Source organism: Oryzias latipes, chromosome 8, assembly GCF_002234675.1.
Source record: "Oryzias latipes chromosome 8, ASM223467v1".
Taxonomy (NCBI): Eukaryota; Metazoa; Chordata; class Actinopteri; order Beloniformes; family Adrianichthyidae; genus Oryzias; species Oryzias latipes.
In genome coordinates this window covers 17,703,568-17,729,842 of record NC_019866.2, presented here as the reverse complement: position 1 = coordinate 17,729,842, position 26,275 = coordinate 17,703,568, and the positions used below count along the sequence as shown (strand labels likewise).

At 40.1% G+C, this 26,275-nt stretch overlaps 1 protein-coding gene across 5 annotated transcripts in view; it reads right to left on the bottom strand.

Annotated features, from left to right (window-relative positions):
- tnrc6a (trinucleotide repeat containing 6A) overlaps positions 1 to 26,275 on the bottom strand; it is a 48,297-nt gene that overhangs the window by 10,663 nt on the left and 11,359 nt on the right. For 4 of the 5 annotated variants that reach the window (XM_020705418.2, XM_004071910.4, XM_020705417.2 and 1 more), the window contains 10 exons: positions 25,124 to 25,423; positions 23,216 to 23,263; positions 20,205 to 22,163; positions 19,895 to 20,087; positions 19,361 to 19,824; positions 16,539 to 16,670; positions 16,291 to 16,431; positions 5,548 to 5,736; positions 5,278 to 5,444; positions 1,823 to 1,900 (listed from right to left, as the gene is read on the bottom strand). In XM_020705418.2, the coding sequence (XP_020561077.1) occupies positions 1,823 to 1,900; positions 5,278 to 5,444; positions 5,548 to 5,736; positions 16,291 to 16,431; positions 16,539 to 16,670; positions 19,361 to 19,824; positions 19,895 to 20,087; positions 20,205 to 22,163; positions 23,216 to 23,261 (3,369 nt within the window). In that variant the 5' untranslated portion in view covers positions 23,262 to 23,263; positions 25,124 to 25,423. Of the gene's footprint in view, positions 1 to 1,822; positions 1,901 to 5,277; positions 5,445 to 5,547; positions 5,737 to 16,290; positions 16,432 to 16,538; positions 16,671 to 19,360; positions 19,825 to 19,894; positions 20,088 to 20,204; positions 22,164 to 23,215; positions 23,264 to 25,123; positions 25,424 to 26,275 lie in introns of those variants that run through there. The other variant, XM_023957702.1, reaches the window with a different exon arrangement.

Below are 26,275 nucleotides of genomic sequence, written 5' to 3'. Positions count from 1 at the left end.
AAACATTTCCTGTAATGTTACACAAATAAAAGCGCAAATCTGTTACATCATTTTAATTTTGGATTGTCTCAGAAGTATTCATACCATCGCTGAACAAAAAGAAAACGTAAATCTCAAATTTAGATCGGGTACTTTAACACAAAACCAGCTGTTAGCCCAAAGAAAACCAATGGAGCTATTTACACAAGCTAACCTAAACTATCCCACAGAGGACACGATAAACTGGGCTTGATTTCAATTAAAACAATCAGAAAGTATTCTAATAAACATAAAAACTATGGATATTGCAATCAGATCTTGTGGCCCGATCACATGGTTGATGACTCGATTGGATCAATATCGTATGTTGTCTCCTGATCAGCATCGGATATTTAATTTATGACTATGAATAGCGCTTTATATTTCAATCTTATTATTCTGGATAAATACTCTACTGGAAGTCTGCATCTCATGAAAATATCACAACATTTTATTGCCATAAAGCGCAGCAGAATACAACAGTTCAAGCAGGAGTTCAGTTAAGCGGGCGAGATATTGCTAGATTCGGACTTCTGGGATCAATAACCCTTTTTTGAAAACGATTTAAACTGACAACAAGTAGCTCTATTGGCCTATCTTAACACAAACAACCTATAAATGCATTTTAACAGAAAAAAAAGATCAGGGTTTTGTTTCTTATTAATGTTAACCTTTCGGTGCTGCGACAGAGACGGCTGTACAGCAGCTGCTAACTGTACTAATTGCTAGCTCTGTGATTTAACCCCTTAGGGACCAAAGCTCTTCTTTGATCTCCCTTTTTATTTCTCGGACAGAACCCCAGTTAAGTGCATTTACTTTCGTAATAAAACCCAAAATGTGATGTCTTAAGAGGTGAAAAAAGAATCCCATAATCTTAAAAAATAACTAGATTTAAAATTAATAAATGGTTCTACTGATATCAGCTAGCTATGAATACTCGTTTACTGCTGAAACAGATAAATTAATTTTTTTGATTAAATGAAGAAATAATTATCACATTTGGTTAAAAACGTTCAAAAGTTCTGAAGATATTAAAGCTAATGTCTTTCTCACATGACTATCACCTATATTTACTAGATAATAGTTTCTTTTTATTTTACTAGTTAATAGTTACACTATTTTTACTCGATTCTTCAAGTTACTTCACAGAAGTGCTCTGTCTAAGTGTTAAATGATAAAAGAAGGTTAATGTGATAAAAACGTGGGACAATCTGAATCTGTTTTTTTCAAAATGTATTAATTTTTTAAGGGTTACAAAAGTAACAGATTGGGCCTCTGTATCAGCAGATACTTAAAATCAAATGATTCGGAAACTGATCGAGCCCAAAATAACCTGATCAGGACATCCCTAATAAAAAACATCTCAACTATGATCAGAAAAACAAATAAACTTCAGTCTGCCTTTTTGGGTTTATTCTACAGTTAAAATTTTACAATATTTCCCACTTCTAACATTAAGAATTAACCCAAATTGAAGATGCCTTTGAAATCCCACACTGTACAACTTGCCTGTGATAACAGAAATGGCAGAACAATACAAGCTTCAAATTTGAGTTTCCAAAAACCAGAAAGGTCTCCAGTGGCACCAGGAAAGGTTGCCAGATTTGATACTAATTTCTATGAGATTGGCAACACTGATCATGTTTTACAATTTTATTGGCACCAACTCAAAAACCCTAACTTAGAAAACAAATGTTTCTTGTAGTGTTAAAAGTTACTTTTCTCTTACAAAATCCATTAGAATATTGAAAAGCTCTTCTTACAAGATAAAAGAGATTTGAATTGAGTTAAACACAAGACTTACCTGGAAGTTCATGTTGTTGAATTGGTTGACAAAAGATTTCATCCAAAATTCCTCCTGTTTGTTGACAGGTTTGTTCATCTAAAAACAAGACAAATGAAACCAAAACACTTTAAAACATCAGTTTGAAACTTGTTTTGAACTTCTTTTTTGAGTAAACCATCCATTCATCCACCCATACACACATATATACATACATACATATATACCAGGGGTGGGCAAACTACTGCCCGGGGGCTGGATGCAGCCCGCCTCCATGCTTGGTCCGGCCCACTGAACAATATCAGAGACCCATGTTTTTTTTTTTTTATCTGGCCACACGATCAAGACGTGACATTTTATTCCCCCCTTCTGCAGTCTGTGCTCCAACCTGAACCCCTCGAAAAATCTCTGTCAAATAGAACAGAAGACAGTCTTCACTTTCTACGTCGCAGTTCATCTTTCCCGGTTTAGCTCATTCTTTTAGAGCGATTATGCCGCAATTTTTAAACAGCGCACCCGTTCTGTGTCCTGATTGGCTATAGACCTTTTCAATCAATCTCCTCCGTGTCTCTTGTACAGAAACGCGGAGCTCTTCAGATCAGAAATCTTTCATCGATCAGATCTTTGTTTTCATTCCAAGATCCTAGACCTAATTTCTATGAAGTTGTGAGAATTTAAACAAGAGAAAAGTGAAAATGTTCATGTCTGTTTGAAAGAAGTGTAGAAAGAGGGCAGTGAGGAGTTTTACTGCCATGAACTCAAACATAATCAGACTCCGTGGATTTCACAGATCACGGGTTATTTTTAGAATGCAACTCCTGCATGCAATAAACGAGGGAACTCTGTATTGTTTAAAAGGAAACGCAGATATACGCTTAGCTGCAGCAGAATACATAGAAATTTGCTTTTTTAATATTACTGGATGAAAAACAGACGTGCAGAACATAGCGCAGCTGCGCAAACTGAAACAATGTGTGAGGAGCTTGGAACCCTCAAAGTCTTTATTAGGATTATGACGGGAGAAGATTGACTATTGTTTTTTTTGGTGTTTTTTTTTTTTTTTAACTGTATCAGTACATTTTTCCTGAATTATTGTCATTGAAAATCCTAGAGAGTGTTATTTGGTCATAGTTTTATTTCATAAATAATGTTATTAATTTAATTAAAAGGATTATGAATGAAACTTTATTCATATAGAACTTTACAACTCCTTGAAGGTACCAAAGGGCTTCACAATAAATAAAAAAAAAGAGGTCTAAAATGGGAACAAAAGTTTTAAACTAAAAATTCTAGAATATTCTGTTTTAGAATATAATTTTCCATCCAAATGTTTTCATCTACATTCCATGTTATTTCCACTCCACGCATCTGCCCTTCTATCGAATTGAACCCTTCTATCGCGAGCTAAAATACTTTACTTCCGGAAAGGAGAGGAAGCAATTCATTTCTCTGTCTACTCTGAGACTGTTTGAGGGAGAGTGGAGTATGGAGCAAGGACAGCCAACGCAGCTAGTTAATTAGCAGCTCGGCTCTTGTTTTCCCGCTACGAGTGACAAATCAGCTGGGGCGTTACAATGCATATGCGGGAAAAAAAGAAATAAACGTATCGAAATGGTGCAGAAGTGAACCGAACCAAAACTGCCGTACCGAAAAAGGTTCAACTACGTGTATTGTTACACAATATACGGTACACACCAAAGGTTTAGACACACCTTCTCATTCAAAGAGTTTTCTTTATTTTCAATACTATGAAAATTGTAGAGTCACACTAAAGGTATCAAAACTGTGAATTCACACATAAATAAATAAAAAAGTGTGAAACAACTGAAAATATGTCAGATTGTAGGTTCTTCATAGTAGCCACCTTGTGATTTGATTACTGCTTTGCACAGTCTGGGCGCTTCCCATTTTGACTTTGGGGTTACAGTCCATATTCTGCACACATGGTTCTGTATATTATTCCAGCCACTTGATTGTGGTGCTCCATGTATGCTTTTCCTGCCAACGTCTTACAACCTGCGGTTATTTGCTGGATTTTTTCAGGTGCCTCTTTACACAGCCTACACCTTGGGTCTTGTCTGGTGTGGTAGATCTGAGCCTATATCACTGGTGCTCAGGGCTTGTTCCTGAGCTGCCAGGATGAGTGCTTCAGTGCCGTCCTATGGGCCAGCCCTTTCTAGCTATTGGTAGGACTTCTTGATATCAGCCACTTCAGTTATGGTCTGGTGGTACATCCCATGTAGGTGCTTGTTCTCCCATGAGGATCTGTCCTCCAGCACCACATCCTCTGCTCTCCATTGCCTGAGACATTCACTGAGCACACTGTCAGTTGAGGCCTTGAGCTTGATGCATTCATGGATCTTGGATGTTTCATCGAGGACAGTGGCTTCGACGCTCACTAGTCCGCTGCTTCCTTCCTTGTGAATAATATTCAGTCACAGGGTTCTGGATTTGTAATGGAACCCTCCATGTACTGTGAGGAGTTTTCGTATACCGAATTTTCACAACCATAGGGTGCACCGGGTTATAGGACACGGTCTCAGCCACGGGGGATTTTTTCCGTCTTTGACACATACAAAAGGCGCGCCGGGTGTTAAGACAAGGGCACGTCGTTCGGACCCTCGGAGCCTCTAGAGTGGGTTAATAAAAATCCAGTCTCTGTTACTGTTCTCCCTTACTGAGTAATACAAACTGAATGCTCACTCACTTGCACACTCTTGTCTCCCTTCCTCCTTATCCTACACACACGCTAAAGACACACAACACACAGATTTGCGCCCGGTGCCGTCTCGTCTCCTTAACACACCCCCACAACTACACATTAGGCGCACCGGCCATAGGGCGCCCCCTGCTGGCTAAAGAAAATTTATGACTTTTAAGTGCGCCTTATAGTCGTGAAAATACGGTAATTTATTTTCACAGCTAATTTTCCTACCCAGAAGTAAGATTACTTCATCCCCGAGGCACCGGCTATCTGTCCTTGTGGGTTCCAGCCATTAAATTATGTAAACCTAGAGCCGGCCTCGGCAGCGTGTCTGCGTTTCGCCCACAAAAACAAACATCTTAACTTCTGCAAGATGGATATGCATATTGTGGATATAAAATGAAAACGTTTTTGCTGATCACTGCTAGTTCCATGGAATAAACGTGTGTGTGTGTGTGTGTGTGTGTGTGTGTGTGTGCCTGGGGGCGGTGCCGGCTGCTCAGACTTTTCCTGGAAGGGGCTGATCCTCACTTATCTACTCATCTACGTCACAATGCGAGAACCCACTTAGTTTCTTAGATTGTGAGGGGTTGGTGTTCAGAGCGCAGTGTTATTACAGAAATGCAAGAATCGATCAAATTATTTTGGGGGAGTTTTTTTGTGAGAAATTAACAAAATAAACTTAAAAGCTCAAAAAATTGATTTTTGCATGATATAGGCCCTTTAATAGAATAGCATTTTAAAAATATACGTATATAGAGAGGTCACAAACCTTGTTGGAGACTTTAGGCTTGTAGTTCCAGGTGTTTTGGTCATTGGACCTGCTATCCTGCTGACTGTTGCTCCACATTCCGATTTCCACCTCTTCTTCCTGATCCCAGCTATTGCCCATGGATACGTCCTCACTGCACCAAGTCTCCATAGGCTTATGGCTAGTAGCTATAGAGCGGAGGCAGATCATTTTTTCACTGGCTGGAACCACTTCCAAGTTTGAATTCACTGTTTACATAGTTCACTTGTACAGATTTACATAAACACTTACTGGACTTGTTCTGGCTGCCCCATCCAGAAGAAGTCTCTCTCTTATCTCTGCTGGGTTCATCCCAGCCAGTACTGGTGTCCACTGGCTTTCCCCAGGCAGATGTACCATTATCCACTGTAACCGGTGGATCAGTTGTAGGCTCCCCCCATGATGAAGAGTCCTTTTGTTTAGGGTACATCTCACCCCAATCTGAATAAATGGCAAAAGACATGCATTTATAATCCTAAAAATAAAAGACTTGGCATAATTTCTTTTACCAGGATCATCACATTTGGTGATCCATGTGATGCGGTCATAATAGCGTTTTTGAACGCACATGTACAGTGGTGGACAAAATTGTTGGTACCCCTCAGTTTAAGAAAGAAAGTCCACAATGCTTACCGAAATGAATTGAAATGTTCAAAAGTAACAATAAATTAAAATTTCTTGAAAAAAAAAATCAAAATAAACCAGCCATTACTTTTGAGTTGTTGATTAACAGAATTAGTTAAAAAACTAAACTAATGAAATGGAGTTGGACAAAAATGATGGTTTCCGTAACTTAATATTATGTTGCACAACCTTTTGAGGCAATCACTGCAATTAAATGGTTTCTGTATTTGTCAATGAGCCTTCTGCACCTGTCGACAGGTATTTTGGCCCACTCCTGAGCAAACTGCTCCATTTGTCTCAGGTTTGACGGGTGTCTTCTCCAAATAGCATGTTTTAGCTCCTTCCACAGATGTTGGAAGGCTGCACAAACCACAATTACTAATTTCTCTTCCATAATCAATTTTCAAACAGTTGGCACTTCTGTGAATTAAAAGGGACATCATCCACACATCACTACCAAATCAGAGTGCCTGATTGGTAAAAGTTTGACCTGGTTCAACTTTCAACATACATTCAATGACTTCCGGGTGAACATGGCTGGCTAGAGGTTGTGTCTGTACTGAGCTCCCGCTACCACCAAGCTTATTAAGCAGCAAAACGGAATACTGTCAACATTACAACCCAGAATACGTGCTTGTTCATTTTTTTAAATACCTCAAGCGTAAAACTTTAAACATTTAACGACGGACAATGTCAAAACAAACTAAAATTCAACCAAAGAAAGTGACGCCTGCCATGACTGCAAGCGCTTGCCAAACTGAGGAGCTAGCAGGCGACCAGGTTTCAGCAGAGACTTCAGCTCTCATTCGCGAGGTGACCCGAAGCTTCACAGAGATAATGGAGCAGAAATTCTCTAAGCTCTCGGAGACTCTGGAGACAATCTCCTCTACGCTGGAAAGTAATACTACTCGCATTACTGCGGCAGAACAGAGGGTTTCTGATGTGGAGGACACGGTTGCCGAGTTAGCCGGGAGGTTAGCCGATGCAGAGAAGAAAAATCAAGGCAATGGAGAATGCTTTGGATGATGTGGAGAACAGGAGCAGACGGGAAAACATCCGCATTATCAACCTGAAGGAAGGTACGGAGGGTAAAAACCCCATTGAGTTCTTTGAAAAATGGTTACCCTCACTGCTCGGCTTGGATAAGAGCCCCAATGCTGAAGCCCGTATTAAAGTGGACCGCGCGCACCGCAGCCTGGCGCCCCGCGGTGACCGGTGATAATTAAGCTCCACAATCCCAGAGACAAGCAGCGGATCATGTCAGCAGTGAAAACGTCGCCCAGGCTGCAATATGAAGGACAACAACTCTTCATACACCAGGATCTTTCTGCAGCAGTTCGGGAGAAAAGGCGCGGCTTCAACGACACCTGCCGGTCCCTGATAGAAAGAGGCATTCGATTTAACATGCGCTACCCAGCTACGCTTGTCATCACACATAACGGCATTGAAAAGAAGTTCACGTCGCCGGGGGACGCACAAAGCTTCATCAACGCTCTAGACTGAAGTAAGATTGAGACTAAGCCGGTTTATGCTTCCTGACTAAAACAAAGTTTAATAACAAGCAATAACTTTGCCTAAACTACACAAGTGCTTACAGATGAGGGTGATGTTTATGTGCACGTGTGCATGCATATATGCATATTTGAGGGAGGGAAAAAAAAAAGGGGGTCATAGAACTGTTAATGGGTCAGTGGACTTTGTTTCAGGCATGTGTGAAGGGTTTACTTTTTGTCCTGATTCAATGTTATGTTTTATAATTGACAGCATCTAGATTATGTTTTTGCTTGGTGGGGTGGAAGTGGGATAATTATTTTTCCTGTAGAGTGGAGACTGCTTTTGGCTACACCTGGTTTTGTTATACCACCTGTTGGGTGGCTTTTTATGTTGCAAATAGATTTTCTCAAATATTTGCTTTACTACTGACTTATGTTTTGTTGGTTCTGTGTGTTCTTTTTTGGCCATCAAGGAATGATGGTATTGTTCTTTCCACCACAGCTGACTCGGCGTATTGGTCAACATGGGCAGCACATCCCTTTTTTCTCTATGATGGGTTTCGGTTACTCAGGGTTACTGTACTGTATGATGTAGCTGTCTGTTTTGCTAATGAGTAACACAAAAATAACAACTCTCAATGTCAAGGGAATTAATCATGTCATTAAGAGGCGAAAAGTCCTGTCTATGCTTAAGAAAGACGGGGTGCAGATTGCATTGTTACAAGAGACCCATCTGACCAACTTGGAACATTTAAAACTGAAACGAGACTGGGTAGGTCAAATTTATTATTCCTTTTTTAACTCTAAAAGCAGAGGTGTGGCAATATTAATCCATAAAAATTTAGCTTTAACTGTGGATAAAGTGATACAGGACGCAGACGGCCGTTACATCTTGGTTACAGGTCTGTTATATGGAGAAAAAATCCTCTTAGGGAGTGTTTATGCACCTAATACCTTTGATAGCTCATTTTACTCAAAATTTTTGGCAGAAGTCAGCTCCGTATCTTCAACTCACATACTAATTGGCGGTGACTTTAATTGTGGATTAACACCCAGCACAGATTATAATCCACCTAAAACTCAGGCACCCTCAAAAATGACAAGGGCTACAATTGAGCTGTGCTCAGATCTGAGTCTTTTTGATGCCTGGAAAATCTGTAACCCACGTACTAAAGATTTCACCTTCTTTTCACGCCCTCATCTCTCTTTCTCTAGGATTGACTTTTTATTTGTTTCGAGATCAGTCTTGGATAGAACCCGGGTATGCTCAATCAATCCGTGTGTTCTTTCAGACCACTCATCGGTATCAATGGAATTTTTGCCACCCTATCTTGACCCTTTATCCAGACATTGGCGTCTAAATCCAACTCTCCTTAACGATCCTTTATTTGTTAAATATTTAGAGGATCAGTGGAAGCTTTACATCTCCAAAAATGACCTACCTGAGGTCAGTGCCTCCACTTTGTGGGAAGCAGGTAAAGCATATCTCAGAGGCTCCATCATCTCTTATACTGCAGCAAAAAAGAAAAAAACCCTGGCCAGACAGTTAGAACTTGAACAACTCATTGCTACTCTAGAGGGGGATTTTAAACAGTCCCATGCCATAGCGGTGCTCGGAAAACTCGATGCTGCTAGATCAGCTCTGGACCAACTACTGACTCAGAATGCACAAACGGCAATATTCTATGCAAAACACAGGCTATTTGATTCAGGTAATAAACCAGGACGCCTTCTTGCCTGACTGGCACAAGGGAAAAACAGATCCTATGTGATATCTTCCCTCAAAGACAAAAAAAACAACCTGCACTTTGAAACCAAACAAATAAGTAAAATTTTAAAAGAATATTTTCAAGAACTGTACTCTTCCGAATATCAAGAAGCTGTCAGCCCCCCTGAAGACTTTCTTGACCATATTAATCTTCCAACAGTATCTGAACAAGACAGATCAGACCTTTGCAGACCTATAAAGACTCAGGAGGTCATAGAAGCAATTAAATCTTTAAAGGCTGGAAAGGCCCCTGGCCCACACGGATTTGGGGTTGATTTTTACAAAAAAATGGCCAAACATATTGCACAACCATTATTAAATATGTATTTGGAAGCCTTTAGGCTGGACTCTCTCCCACCCACACTGAATCTTGCCCACATTACCCTAATTCTGAAAGAAAACAGACCTCCAGATCTATGTACCTCCTATAGACCAATCAGTCTGCTTGGTGTTGACTGTAAAATTTTATCAAAAATCTTGGTGAGGAGACTAGAGGGGGTTCTGCCATCACTGGTGAAGTCTGACCAGACAGGATTTATCAAGGGCAGATACTCCCACTCAAATGTACGTCGCCTTTTAAATGTTCTGCAATTTTCACAAAACACAAACTACAGGGGCTTTAGCAATCTCATTAGATGCCGAGAAGGCGTTTGACCGGGTGGAGTGGGAGTACCTATTCAAGATTCTTGACAGGTTTGGTTTGGGTTCTGAATTTGGTCGGTGGGTGAAATTACTATACAGGGCACCAGCTGCAAGGATACTGGTTAACGGTTCGGTTTCTGACATGTTTCCCCTGGGCAGGGGAACACGTCAGGGATGCCCGCTATCCCCCTTATTATTTGCGCTTGCATTGGAGCCATTAGCGGAAGCCATAAGAACCAATCCTAAGATTTCCGGGGTCAAATTAGGAGTTACGGAGTACAAAATCTCCCTGTATGCCGATGACGTGCTATTATTTCTTACTAACCCAGAGACATCAATCCCAGTGTTAACCGCAATTGTTGGCAAATTTGGTCAGCTCTCCGGGTATAAAATTAATTTTGATAAATCTGAAGCTTTGTTCTTGAGGGATCAAAAACAGTGGGTTCCTCCATCAGACTTTCCATTTAGGCGGTCAAGCACTGGCTTTACCTATTTGGGTATCAGAGTTAGTGCAAATATTGCTGAACTATACAAATTAAATTTTGGTCCAGTCCTGGCCTCGGTGAAAAGGGACCTTAATAGGTGGTTTGACCTCCCATTGTCGTGGCTAGGTAGAATAAGTTTGATAAAAATGAACATTCTGCCTAGGGTACTATATCCTATGCAAATGTTACCTCTCAAAATTAATAGGAAAACATTCTCAGAACTGGAGAAATGCTTATCCAAGTTTATCTGGCATGGGAAGAAACCTAGATTGAAAATTAGGACTTTACAACTGCCATATGAGAGGGGGGGTCAGGCTCTTCCTAATTTTTGATTTTATTACTGGGCTTGTCATGCGCGAATAGTGTCGGGGTGGTTGCACGCTTTTTTACATCAGGGTGAGTTAGCTGTGGACAGTTGGTGTTGTGACCCGTTGTCACCTCTCAGTCTCTTATTCACAGATGTAGTTGGACTCCCAGTTGAGGTTAAGAACAATAATGTTATGCTCACTACAATTAAGGTGTGGCATGACATTGTGACTTTTTGTGGACGAAGGAAGTTTTCTAGTGCAATGCAACCTATAATTAAAAATAAAGCTTTCCCACCAGGTATAAGCTTTAGTATATATGACCAATGGTACACTAAGGGCTTAAGATTTGTAAGTAACCTTTTTGAAAAAGGTGTTTTTATGTCTTTTAGACAAATTCAAAGTAAATATAATATCCCACAGAAACACTTTTTTGGCTTTCTCCAAGTGAGACACTTTGTAAAATCATCTCTCACCTTTCCAGCTGATCAACCTATATTGAATTCCCTTGAAAACTTCCTTCTTAAATTAAATGACGATGCCACAACCAAAAGGAACTTTATTTCACTTTTTCACGAACAATTAATGCTGTTAAACCCCCTCTCAACTGGAGGAACTAGGATTCTTTGGAGCCGGGATTTGGGAGTGGAGCTCAGTAGTAAAACGTGGTCTAAAGCTTTTGTATCTGCCAAGACAGTATTCACATGCAACAGACTTAGAGAGAATCAATATAGAATTCTGCACAGACTTCAATACACTCCACAGCTTCTGCATAGATTTAGGAACATACTATCACTGCATCTGGCAATGTCCTTTGATCATTAGATTCTGGAAAAATATTGTAACAGAAGTCAGTTGTATTTTTCACAAAACAATCCCTCTGAACCCAGCGTTATTTCTTGGCGTGTCAGTGGAGAGACCACCTCTATCTGGTCAGGAGATGGTTTTATTACAGAAGCTTTTACACCTGGCGAGACGATGCATACTGCTGCAGTGGATTCAGGAACAACCTCCTTCTGTCACACAGTGGTATAGAGAGGCATTCAAAGTTCTACCTATGGAACGCCTCAGTGCCCTCTTACAGGGCAACTCTGATGCTTTTTATAAATTATGGAGGCCTCTGCTTGATCATCTTCCTGGTGATCTAGTCAACATTCTTTATAAAGGCAGTCCAAATGTTGTCCTCTGATTGAACTAATGATGACTAGGTTCCCCATGACATAATCCATGTAATGTACTAGTTGTATGTAACTAGCTGATGTGTTGCCTCCGTGCTGTGACTTTGTTGTGCTGGAAATGTTCTTGTTTTTATGTTTTTTTTTTCTTCTACTGTTTGTTTTTCTCAAAATAACAATAAAAAACTGTTAATACAACATACATTCAATGGCCTTGCATGTTGCACGAAGAGTACAAAAACTGTTGAAAAAACTTTCATAGCTAACACGGCAATTACAATTGCCGAATCAACAGATGTTTGTATTGGTGTGGAGGAAGCTGCAGAAACTTATAGCAGCATACTGCATTCAGTAAAAACACAGGTAATCTTTGTTCAAATTATTTTCCTGTTTCTCTATTTCTCTTTTCATTATAGTATCTTCTGCCATTTTTGGCACTTAACTCCTTTTACAATTTTTCTGCTATTTTAAACTATTAAAATGTTCAGCTCCTTCAGCTTTTTTCAGCTATGAGCTGGTCCTTTTTGTCATTCAAATCCTTGACCCTTTCAAGATATTCCAGGATTTTTGCCTTGATTGAAATGCTTGGGGAACCCTTGAAAACTTTTGCTTCTTTCTTTGGTGCAAATCTTGCTGGTTTGATACCACTCGCACTCGCATTTTTGTTATTCTGCTGTTTTCACTTTATTTATGGTCAAATTTAATCATTTCTTTATTTACATTTTTTTTGGAAAATTATTACCCTTTAAGTTTCATTGTCATTCAGCAATATAGCATTCAACCCTGCATTTTCTACTGAAAAATGAATCTCCTAAGTTTTTTTTGTGATTTTTGTTCTAATATTTTTAAGAACTTACCGACTCTTGAGAGTCAGGACAAAAGACCTTCAGAAAAACTGAATCTGTTCTATTTACTGATCATACTGTTCAAAATGTGTTTTGATTTTTATGATATTTTATACATTTTTAACCCACATCTTTAATTTGATATAAATGTTTTCTCAATTATAAAGACAGTGTTTTTCAATGCTGGTGACTATTTTGACCTAATGTGGAAGAAAAGAGAAATAACAGAGGGCCTAACTACCATTGATTCATTCTTTCATTTTTTTCATTCATCTATGCGTGAGGAAGCCGGAGTCCCCAGAGAAAATCCACGCATGCACGGACAGAACATGACAACTTCACACAGAAAAGTCTCCTTTCTGTTGTCCTGTTTCAGGTCCCCCAGTCGGGATTTGAACCTTTTAAATGTGAGGCAAGAGCGCTAACCACTGCAGCCACTAATGATACATTTGAGCATAAATATCTTAAAAAAAGTAACTATCTAGGCTAATCACCATTTCTTAAGATCCAACATAGTGAGTAAGTCGATCGATTTTAAATTAATGGTTTTAATCTATGAAAAATACTTATTTGGGACATGTTTTGTCTTGACTCAAGAATCGGTGACCTACAAAAGGAAGGAACTCCATACTAACTGACCTCATCTGCTCATTAAAAAAAGTTGAAAATCACAATGTGGCATTGTCGTAGACATGGTCTGTTAAGTTGGTGCTTGTCACAATGTCTGTTTTTTTCTTCCCACTGACTTTATCCACAAACATTACAGAGCAAAACGTAGTTCCATTGACCAGGATGAACTGTTAATTTCTTTCTATGGTGATGCAGAAATTTAGTTACAGCTGGAGTTTGCCTTGATGTGAAGCTGCAGAAGCAGGCAGGGACAGTCAATAAAGTACACAAACACACCCTAGACAAACAATGGTTTTTCAGTAAGTTATCTTACAAAATATTAAAATAATAATAATGGATTAGATTCATCTGCGGTGTTCAAAGAAAAGTGTTCAAAGAAAGATTCATTCACTCCTCATTCATACTATTCATACTAATCATGGTAAATCATAGGAGAAAATTTGATTTCAAACAACAGATTGTTCGAACAACATTAAAGCAAAAGTGTTTGTCTATAGCAGGGTAAAAATGTGGAATTCCCAGGAGAATCAGTTAAAAAGTTGTCAAAATATTATTCAATTTAAACGCATGTATAAAGCTAAACAAATTAGTTTGTACAAACTTGACTGTTGAATGGAATTTTTGGAATGTATGTATTAAATGAATGGAATGTATTTACTGTGTAGTGGAACTGTATATTGTGAAATCTGAGCACAGGTGATGGTGTGAGCAATGTAAATATGATGCAATGTTTAAAAGGGAGCAGATAATTATAAGAATTGTATTCTTCAAATCTGCTCCCTTCTAATCATGAAAATGTTCAATATGTAAGAGAAACTTGTAAACATTTGAACATCAATTTTCATGAAAGGAACAAATAAATAAATGAATGAATGAATGAATACTTGGCGACTGTTTTCTCTCTTTTTTGAATTCTCAAAGTTAAAACCTTCATAGAAATTAAGTCCAGGATCTTAGAATGGAAACAAAAATGAGCGTTGAGCTGGTCACCCAAAGACTTTCCTGCAACTCCCAAACGAAATAAATAAAGAAACACCTCATACTGGTCAATATTTAACACTTCCCCAACGTTTTGTTCTGTAATGTTTGTGGATGAAGTAAGCAGGAAGAACAAAACAGACTGGCAATATCATGACGAGCACAAAAACAAAACAGATCATATCTATGACATGGATGCATTGTGGTTTCAGCTTTCATTTGCAGCTCATCTTATACAGGCAGGACTATAAATATAATATACAGTAAATTTTAAATAAAACAACTCAGATGCCATTGAAGGGCAGACTTTGAGCTTCTTTTCCATGGGTTGAACAAAAAGATTGCATAAAAATGTGAAAACCTAAAGCATTTTTAAACACAATCCCTTCATTTCATGGGCTCGTAAGTAATTGGACAAATGAAATGAATGAAAACAAAATGGTCAGTGATAATATTTGGTTGAAAACCCTTTGTTGGCAATGACAGCCTGAAGTCTTGAACTCATAGACATCACTAGATGCTGGGATTTGTCCTTCTGCTCTCTGCTCTGCCAGGCCTTTACTGCAGCGGCTTTCAGTTGCTGTTTGTTTGTGGGCCCGTCTGAAGTTTAGTCTTCAACCATTGAAATGGAATGCTCAATTGGGTTAAGATCAGGTGACTGACTTGGCCATTCAAGAATATTTCACTTCTTTGGTTTAATAAACTCCTGAGTTGCTTTGGCTGTATGTTTTGGGTCGTTGTCCATCTGTATTATGAAACACCGCCCAATCATTTTGGCTGCATTCACCTGGATCTGTGCAGACAGTACGTCTCTCAACACTTTACGAGCCCATGAAATGAAGGGATTATGTTTAAAAAGTGCTTTAGTTTTTCACATTTTTATGCAATCTTTTTGTTCAACCCATGGAATAAAAGCTGACAGTCTGCACTTCAATGGCATCTGAGTTGTTTTATTTCAAATTCACTGTGGTAATGTACAGAAAAAAAATTAGAAAGAATGTGTCTCTGTCCAAATATTTATGGTCCAGACTGTAGTTTTCATTAGCAGATAAGTGCTCAGCCGGTTTGGAGATCTTTATTTTTGTAGTTCTTAAAAAGTAACAGAGAAAAGATTTGAATGAAAATCACCTATGTTTGCGTTTTTTTTAAATAAACAAAAAATAAAGATCAGCCACTTTTTTAAAATTGTTTGCAATAAGCTTCAATAGTAGCATCATCATTAACAGTTTTTAAAAGTTCTATGACAGACTTCTGCAGTTGTCCCCGTTTTTTCCTTTTATTGTGGCTCACCAGTCCCGCTTTTCTCATGCTGCTTATGTTGAAGGACTTCGAGCAAAGTCTGGGTTTGCACATTTCTGGAGCAAAATGTGTTTCCGGGTCTTTTAGTAGCCACAGTTGATACCTCTCCTTGAAAAGCCACTCCTTGTTAAAGGTGGCATTTCATAGTATGTCACGATAACATGAAAGCACCACGCGCTGAACTGATGACAAATCAAACTGCTTTACAGAAACATAAATTTCCATCACCGATAAGCATTTATACATTAAAATTTTCATTACTTTTCCAAAACTTTACAGAACGTTTAGTTTTTCACAAACTTTTCAAGGATTGCATATTCACTTTAAAAACTTTTTTTAGGTTTTTCATGACTGTATGAACCCAAGAGGATGAAAATACTAAAGAAATTTACCAAAAGGAGAGCAAATTTACATGATCAAGTTTATGCAGACATTTACTCGCCATGTGGTCACTATCCCTTTAACTCTTCCTCGCCAAGGAGCAGAAAATCCTGGCAAATGTTAATTTTGTATCCTTAAAAATAAAAATCTATCACGATAGACTCATTCTTCTATCGAGAAAGGGAAAGTATGTATTCTTTCAGTGAAAAAGCATTTCACAAACATCCGCTCTTGGGCAAAGTCGTTAGAATTTATAGAAGATAGAATTACATACCTTTTGACATTTGCTTTCCTTTGAGTTTACAAAACTTCTTTTTAAATAAATAATTTTTGCATAGTCAAATAAAATTATCCAAACTGTCCGACATACCTGACATTTTTTCCTGGTTTTGAGCCTGCATTGAGCCGTGTGATGAGTGGGAGTTGTGTTGAGAGGATATGTTCATGGCTTCTTGATCTGACTGATTAGACTTGCTGTTCCACATGTTGACAGAAGTACTGCTGTATTTACCTAAAAGACACATTAGTCATCAACCAAGACATCTATCAGCATTTTAAAAATGGTTGATCGCCAAGCATTGAATTGTTGTTTTTGGAGGGATTTGTGTAAATGTTTACCAGGATCTCCCCAAGCTGCAGTTCCATCATCGATTTCCATTCTTCTACGAATGGACTCTGGAGAAGGTTCTTCCCAACCTGTTGATGCTTCTTCCTTATGACCAACTGCGGGAATAGGACCTCCGCGCCAGCCTTAGAGTGGTAAAAGGCAAGTTATACAGTGCCTTACAAAATTATTCACCCACTTCGGTCCCTTTCATAAATCACTCATGGTCAATAAAATTTGTCTTTCCTCACAAAAATTTAATAGAAAAAAAGTTTCGATGCGAATGTGAAAACAGAATTCTACAAATTAATGTCAATGAAACAATGAAATATACTTGCATAATTATTATGCAAGTATATTAATAATTATATATATTAATATGTTAATAATTATTATACCCCTTTTAAGTCAGTACTTAGTATATGCACCTTTGGCTGGAATCACAGCACTGATTCTTTGTGGACAAGTCTCCATTCGTCTTTGCAAAACTGCTCAAGTTCTTTCAGGTTGCGTAGATACAGGGCATGAACAGCCCTTTTTAAGTCCAGCCACAAATTCTCTATGGAATTTAGGTCTGGGCTTTGACCTGGCCACTCCAGAAAATTTACCTGGTTCTTTTATTCCTATGTAGCTTATGCAGTATGCTTTAGATAATTGTCTTACTGGAAAATAAATCTCCCAAGCCGTAGTTCTCTTACAGACCGAAAAAGATTGTCCTCCAAGATTTCAGTGTATTTTGCAGCATTCATTCCGCCCTTTATCTTTACCAGCCTTCTAGTGGCTGCAGCTGAGAAACATCCCCACGGCATGATGCTGCCACCACCATGCTTCACAGTGGGGATGGTGTATTTTTTTTTTTTTTTAACTTGTCCTGTACAACAGCTGGGCAGACAGATGAGAACTGAGGGCCTCTTGTGTTGGACATATTTTACTTTAACAACAGGGGTTATTAATCTTCAGACAAACCAAAGGTATGTCTGAATAAACCCCTTTTGTAATTGAGGCCAAACTTTATTAATTTCAATCATGTATGAAAATCTTTGGTGTTGAACTGGACGTAAAAGGAAAGAAGGGAAAAAGAGAGAGGGATGTTAGAGAGGGGGGGGGGAGTAAGACCATGAAGCAGCATAGAGCAGACAGGTTTACTGGTTGTTTATCATTACGGTACGGTTCAAATCTAGTACAAAAAGGGCGGGGCCTGTCCACACACACACTCAAATGTTATCAACACACCTGCTGGCTGAAAAAATGTCCACATGTCAACATGTACACAAAACAGTGTTCACACACGCATACCTATGCCTTTAAACCAACTAGTGTGAAATCTTCCATTCATTCAATCATGCAAACTATTAGTGCAAAGGTGAGCTAACACCTGTGCTCAGGTGAGTGTTAATGTTCTTCTAAAATGAATGGTGGAATGTGAAAAGAAGGAGCGCCCAGCCACCCCCACACCTAGACCCCTGCCGCAGCAGCAGCGGCAGCGGCAGGCGGAACCCCCAACGCCACACGGCAGCAGGCAGGGGACAACCGCAGGACCGCCGCGAGGCCCCCAGAGCCAGAGAGCAGGGAAGCACGGGGGGGAAAGAGAGCGCCGCCCCAGCCCAACCAGGAGAGCAGCCCCCCCGCCGCGCCGGAAGAGCCCAACGCAGGGCCCCACCCGAGAAGGGTGCTCACAGCCCCAGACGAGCACCCCATCACCACCCAGGTGTTCCGGGCATCCCCCCGCCCCAACCCCAGGTACGAGCCAGGACCCCCCAAGGGAGACCCGCTCCGCACTCCAGGCAGCCACCCACCCGGCCCACGGTTGGTCCAGGGAGGAGCAAGGCAGGGGCCAGCCACCCCCACCCCGGAGGGGAGCACCCCGGGGAAAAAGGGGGCCCACAAGGGGTGTTGTAAACATGGCCCGACCAGGCTTGACTACTGTTGGAAAGTGGGCGGGGCCCAGCGCCCAGGGGCAAGGACCAGAGCCCACCCCCAGGGACACGGACACCCCCGGCTCAAATGTAATGTCAACACATACCTTTTGGCAAACTCTAGTTGAGCTCTAATAGGTATTTTCTTCAACAGTGGCTTTCTCATTGCCACTCTCCCATAAAGCTTTGACCAGTGAATAACCCGGACAACAGTTGCTACATGCACAATCTCTCCCGTCTCAGCAGCTGAAGCTTGTAACTCCTTCAAAGTAGTCGAAGGGGTCTTAGTGGCTTCGCTCACAAGTCTAGTTGCACGGTCACTCAGTTTATGAGGCCTTATCTAGGCAGATTCACACGAGTCATATTTCTTCCATTTCTTGATGATGGATTTCACTGATGTTCAATGCCTTGGAATTCTTTTTGTGTCCATCCCTGACTTGTACCTTTCAACAACCCTTTCTCTCAGTTGCTTTGAGTGTTCCTCTGACTTCATGATGAAAGGGTAGCTAGGAATACCGCTCCACCAATATCTGGACCCTTCATAGACTGGTGTTTTATAACTCAGTCACTTGGGACACACCCACTCAGGTGATCTTCATTTCCCTAATTGCAAGAATATTGCCACTAATTGGATGGACATCTATTGAATTTGACCATTAAATTTAAAAGGGGTAAAATTCATATTTTTGTTTCATTGACATTATTTTGTAGAAATTTGTTTTCACATTGAAGTTTTTTTCAAGTAAATTATTGTGTGAGGAAAGAACATTTATCTTTGTTGACCATGAGTAATTTATGAAAGCATCAAAAGGGACAAACATCCAAGGGGGTGAATACTTTTGCAAGGCACTGTATTATTTGAATGTCAGGAAAAAAACTATTAGATCTATTTTGTTAGAAAAGAAAGTTTTCGTTGTCACCTGTGGGTTTGTTCGAGCCTTGATTGCTCCTGGATTCTGGGCCGCTTCCCCACTCATTGGAAGGTTTAGAATTTGATTCTCCCCAGCTGTTAGCTCCATTGCTGTTCTTCACTGGCTCACCCCAGCCTTGAGTGCTACTCTGAGGGTTAGATTTGAGTACAGAGTTCCCCCAGTTGGAGCCCTGGTTTGGGGGGATCTGGTCTGGAGTATTTGATCCTCCGTTGCCCACCCAGGTATTACTGCTGCTAGTTTTGACCCGACTTGGCTCACTCCAACATCCAGAGCCGGACCGGTCACTGTCGCTGTCCCAGCTCGCTGAGCCAGCACTTTTCTGAGGCTCCCCCCAATGGTTATTGGCCCCTGCTTTGGTGTCATCAATACTACCTCCCCAGGCATCACAACCACTCCCAACATTAGGACCCCAGCCTTGCTGTACAGTGGAGGTGTTTGTCCAAGTACTTGATCTAAAACCAAAATGGAGATGGTTGGTAAAGTTTTTTGTAATTTATTATTCTCAGAAGAAATAATAATTACCTCTCTTCTTTCATATTGTTGTTCCAGGTGTTGCTGTTGTTACCGCCCTTGTAGTTGGATCCATCTTCCCAGCCACCATGGCCACTTCTTCCATTAGGTGGGCCTTTTCCATCCCACCCAGGAGTTTGTCTCCGATCTCCCCAGCCAGAAATTCCACTGTTGGGGCCTGCACCGTCTGATCCAACACCCCAACCTAAACATGAACCAGAAGTGCAAAAAAATGTTTTAGTACTTGATCGTATCATAGAAACATTTGTTAAAATGCATATCTTTTAAACAAGAAAACAATCCAACATGTTGTAACTCCTACCTCCAGAGGTCCGTGAGGGAATCATCTGTGGTCCTGTGCCCCAGCCGGAGCCTCCACTGTAAAGCTTTCTCTCATCTCCTCTGAGACTCTGGTGCTGATTGTTTGGAGAGTTGACATCCCAGGCAGTGTTTTGCCGTATGGGTGTTTGTCCCCATCCAGTGTTAGACAGAACCCTTGGGTCTACATCGGTACGGGCCAGGGCTGGCACTACTGGCGTAGAATGGATTCCTTTTCTGCGGTTTCCTCCTTTGGACTGGTTGCATTCTCTGTCTGAAGTGGATCGACTCCCAGAACCCTCGCCACTTCCTTCACTTTCTCCAGACCGGCCCCAGCCTCCGGTGACACTTCCCAAGCCATGGCTACCACTAACCCCTGCTCCTCCAATCCCCATGGCGTCATCTTCCAGACTTTTCCAGCCATTGTTTGTAGACACCCCTTTATGGCTTCCGGTATCTGAGTGGTTGTTACCAGAAATAGTCAATCCCCATTCCCCATTCGACATTTTGTTGTTAGATGTGGAAGAAGACGATGACGAAGTAGAGGATGCACTACTCCCCCAGGGGTGAGGCATTCCTGCTTGAGGGGTCATAGCAGTTTGGTTTCCATTTACTGGTGTTTGACCTGCAGAACCTGGAACTTGAGTCGGACCAACAACCCAGGACAAGTTGCTCTGAGGCGGATTATTGGTGGGAGCCTGGTTATAGTGTGAAGCCCCAGTGTTATGGTGGTTATTATTACTCTTGAAAGCAGCAGCAGAGGAGATTTGAGAGTTCACAGTGTCTGCATTAGGGGGGCCCTTTTCAAAAGGGTAGGTAGATGTGCCCCAAGGCGTACCAATGGCCCCAGTACCTCCCAACTCTCCTTGGGGGGGGTGGGGGGCTATTGAGGGACTTCCACAGGCCAGAAGACCCCGATTTCCTCCCCCAAAGGAACCCCAGGAACAATCCCCGTCAAGTTGGGGTGAGGCGGTAGAGTTCGGTGGAGTAGAGGTCATTGTGGTGTTAGTAGTAGTAATAGTCATGATAGTGTTATTTGGTCCATTGGGTTCAGTGCTTAAGTTTGTAGACTGCAGGCCACCACTTCCGCTATTGATGTCCAACACTTTGCCGTTTGATGAACCATTGTTTACTGCTGTGTCTTCCATTAAACTGCTGTTATCCAAAGCTGCCATTCCTCCCGAGCCCAGCGGTGGGACCTGTTTGGGCATCATACCCAGTTTGGAACTCACCACCTGTGCCTGTGGAGGCAGTTGGCCCTGGCACACTGGGCTTGGGGTTGGATTTTGTGGCCAGGCACCATGGTTGTTATTTGGATTTAAAGTGTTTGGGTTTAAACCCACATTGATACAGGGACTGCTTCTGTCAGTGGTGACCATGTTGCTTTCGGAGGACGGGCCCCACACACCACTGGTAGTGTGGTTGCTTAAGTTATTGCTGCCAATACTGTTTGACCCCATGTTGGGGTAGTGTGAGGATCCAGTGATATTGTTCCCATTACTTTCGTTTCCAACACTTCCACTGATTACTTGACAACTGTTGCTTTCACCATTAAAGTTAACTTCCAGCATCATGGTAGAAGCCCCCAAAGTAGAGTGGGTAGAAACTGCAGAAGATGTCAAAGACGAAACATTTCCTGATATCATCATCACTGTAGGCACAGCAAGAGAACCAAGGTTCTTATCTGAGCCAATTGACGAACTAGAATCTGCGTCTGTGCATTCTGATGCCAACTCAGGATCTGAACCTGAACCACAGCCAGAAGAGGAAGAAGAGGAGGAGCAAGAAAATGAAGATGAGGAAGGTGGCCAGACAGAAGAGCTAGTTGAACAAGGATTATTGGATTTGTCTGTGTTTCCATCAACTAGCACTTTGCCCCAGTTGCTGCTGCTGTCACTGCAAGAGGAACCAGAAGACCAAGGGGAAGGCTCATACTGTGAGTCCAAGCCAGGACGATCCAGACCTGAGGAAAAAATAAACATAAATGTATTAAAAAATTGTATTCACCGCAACAAAAATTATATTTGGCACAAAATAAATTATCACATTTCTCATTTCAATGCCAAAATAACATAACACTATAGGTTGGTCATTGAAAAGGACCATTTAGATCAAGTTTTAGTGGCAACCTTTGGTTGGCATGACGTTGGTTAATTAAAAATGTCTATTTTACCAAATTATTTCATTTATATCAACCTATTTTATTGCACGGGTGAATTGTTTTGCTTTTATATAAAATGTCATTAATTAATATGATACCTTTATTTCAAATTATCTTAGTAAACAAGTCAAGCAAGTAAACAATAATTTAAGTGCATTTAAGTGTATCAGAATTGCACTCAACAATGGAATATTAAATAAGATCCGTTCTGCAAAGATGTGGTCCAACTTGTGTACTCAATGAAGTGTACTTTTTCGCACAAACAATAAAACACATTATCATTAGCAACAAATTGGTAAAATTGTGTGTCGTAAAATTTTCTATAAACTACGTAAAAGGTGTGTGTTACAAATGTTTTGCTGAAGAGTATTTTCTGTAAGTTTGCTACTAGACCTTTTTATCCTAAAAATTCACATATTTGCTGTGTAACATCATCCTTCATTGATTTAAAAGAGAACAAAAATATTTGGTCTAATCTGGTCTTGGTTTCATTACAGAGTATTGAGATGAACAAGAAATAGCTACTTTCTGCTCCATTACACTTATAAATTATATTAAAAACCTAATGCAAATCCTAGTGAATGTGATTCCTTAGATTATTTTTTAACACAGTTAAAGTACATTTATGGTAAACATTGCAGAACTTTTTTTTAAGTGGGGGAATCAAAAAATCATTTTGCCCCACTGTGTTTTTGTTACTTTGTCATTTATCTTTATCATTGTCAAAAATTTAAATACCATCCATTATGAGCTAAGATAGAGTTTTAGCAAATTTTCATTTGAATAATGAGGAAAAAGACAGGAAGTATAAAATTTAGGAAATCAAGTTTAAAAAGAAAGATATATGCAGTCACCTGTTTGATTAGGGGAATGGCTGACGGAATCCCGAATGGGAGCCATGCCTGAAAATAGATAGCAGGAGACCGTCAAAGACTGAGAAGTATGAGATAGAAAAAGAGCAGAAGCCACTGAGAAAAAGGCAGACAGACATAAATAGCTGTTTAATGAGAACGAGTACACAAGAATGTCATTCAGTAATGAGAATGAGAGAAGAGCACACATGAAAGAAAAAAAAAAGATGACAAATTTAAGGGAAAGAAAGATTTGAAAGCTTTAAGGCATAAATAGTTAGTAGCTGACATATAACATTGAAGAGTCTCGAGTAAAATCTGTTATTGTATATTTTGTTCTTTACTACAGCAGTTGGGAATCACTACCAAAAAAAGAAAAGAAAGAAAAACAATTTATATTTTAACTTTATTTTGCTACGATAAGAAAAGCTGTTCTCACACAAGTGATTTTTAATGAACAAAGGCAAAACTTCCACTACAATTCAGAACTTCTACTTTGAAAACACATAAAATTGTCTTTTATTAGGAGTGTAGTAAAAAAAAAATTTGATTCAGCGATATATTGCGATATTTCATTTGCCGATATTTGTATCCATTTAATATGCTGTCAGGACGATATTTAATTATTTATGTGTCCTACAGCGTCTGACTCCAGTTTTCCACTTAGACCCCAGACCGCTAGTTGGCAGCACCATACATTGAGCCTCTTTGAGCAGCTCTACACCATACCAACACAACAACAAGATCGCAGCAAGAAGTAGCTTGTTTAGTTTTTTACTTTAGATAGGTACCGAACTGAAACTCTGTGCCATGTTATTGCCAGTATCATATAAAAAGATGGATTGAGGTGCTTTGTAGTGGGCCCAGATAAGAATGAGTGAAGCACTGCAGCTGTGCAGCAGCTAATGCAATGAGCATCAGGCAAAATGCCTTCTAAAAAGCGGTCCAAAGTTCTGACGAACCTCACAGCAATAGATTCTAGTTCAGCAACCTGATGAATCGGTGTGATATGTATAAAGCTTTAAAAAAAGGCCAACTTCATGGCAATGAGCATTGAAATACATGTTCACTTTCGCGTGTGAAAGAACTGAACTGCAGCGCTACAGTGCAGACTGTCATGCAGATAAAGCATCTTAGCCACATTAAAGTGCTCTCCTTCACCAAGTCACATTGCCTCATCACACTTCAATGTTTCTGAAAAGAATAGGATTTGTTTTTTTCCCCTTTATTTTTTAAGCAGCATTCAGGCTCCTGAACCATTTAAAAGTACAGAAGAAGCTACATTAGCAATGTTAAAATCAACACTATTTTTTTCTTATACTAAAAAATATTTTGTCGTGGAAATCAGACAATGTTGACTGTTTAAGAAGAAATATATTTTAAGTTACCAAAACAAAAGCACTATGAATTTGCTTGGGTAAAAGTAACTTGTATTTGAGATACAGTTGCAGTGCTTAACATTGTGATCATTAAATACATTTAATTTTACAATTTTATTACAATGAAAGGTGTATTAATATTCAACCAGAGTATTTTTTTTAAATCTTTTATTTTAAGTCATCCCCTTAAAAAAAGAAAAGACAATGTGTTTCTGTACAATATCAGGATATGTATCGTATCACTACAATCTTGAGGATACACACCCCTACTCTTTTTGCTAAAACAGAAAAAAATGCTTACAGAAGGAAAATCAATAGAATGTTTTATTAAATTAATGTTTGATTGTAATAAATACATATATATATTATTTTCTTTTTCAAGTCTTCAAATACATGAGCAAAATAATAATGACAACAATAACCTTGCGTTTGGTGTTGTGTTTGTTTGAAATTCAAAAAAGGTGTGGAAAAAAGTTGCTGTATGCGCTAAAGTAAGTGCTTAAAACCTTTTTTAGAGGAGTTTAATATTTACCTTTGAGTGCCACTGGCAGGTGCACCTCCTGGCTGGGTAGGAGGGCGTCCCCAGGTCCCGTAAAGAACAATTGACCTTTGGTTTCCAGGACGACAAGGTGGGAGGTCAAAGATATTTGCTCTCTCAGTGGAAGCTCAAAAGTGTCAGATGAGGAGGCAGGACTTGTCAGGGTAGGCAGCGGGCTGCTCAGCCCCACTCTTCATCGCTGAAAACTTCAGGTGTATTTATATGTGTGTGTGTATGTGTGTGTGGGGGGGTATTTGGATATAATGCTGTTTCCTCTCTCGGCACACTCTGGCACTGCAAGATAGAAAAGAAAGACCAATCATCAGACATAAGCACCATTAACATCAGTTTCAGATGCGGTCCTGAAGCTCTTTGAAGTTCCATTCTGATCCCTTTTTGATTAATTTAAAAAGCATTTCCAGCTGTCTTTTAATTATCATTATGTCATTTTTTGCCCAAATAGAAAACCTTGTTTTATTTTTTAGGAAAGTTTCTGCAGAGCAGCGGTAGTTCTTTAGAAATTCACCTCAAAATTGTTAGCGGAACTGATGGCTTGGAGTAAGCTTGTCCCAATTTCCCATCATCCCTTCCGTTGACGTGCTCCCGCGCTAGCTTACAGCCTTTCACACCCCCAACCTGATACAACCATAAAGCTCTAGTTGATAACATATACATTAACCAAGTGCCAAAGACGTCTGGACCCAATTGGTAACACAAATTCACGTATTGTTGGCACAGTTCCTTAGGACTGTGCGGGGGGGGCATTTCTGCCTTCAAAGGTTGCCTACGTCAGCTCGCAAACCATCCCAAAGCCGCTCCTCTGCTTGGAGACGCGATTCTCCTGAGTCCGGCAGTTTGCTCACGCAGAGCAGCCAGAAGCTGCAAACAGAAGCTACGAGTGATCAGCTGCTCTGCTCATAGACATGCACATGCAGTGTGCGTGCGCGCACGATTGCGCAACAGTACAAGCACAATTGATTAATCTGTGTGCACGGCTTACCAGATTTGTTTTCTTTTTAACCACTGGCACCTGGAGGGCTCAGTACTAATCAGACCGAGGAAGTAGTGTTTTGTTCCTAAACATAGTTGTAGTTTTTTATTTCTTAACATTTAGCTTTGATTAAATTAAGATTATTAAAAATACTG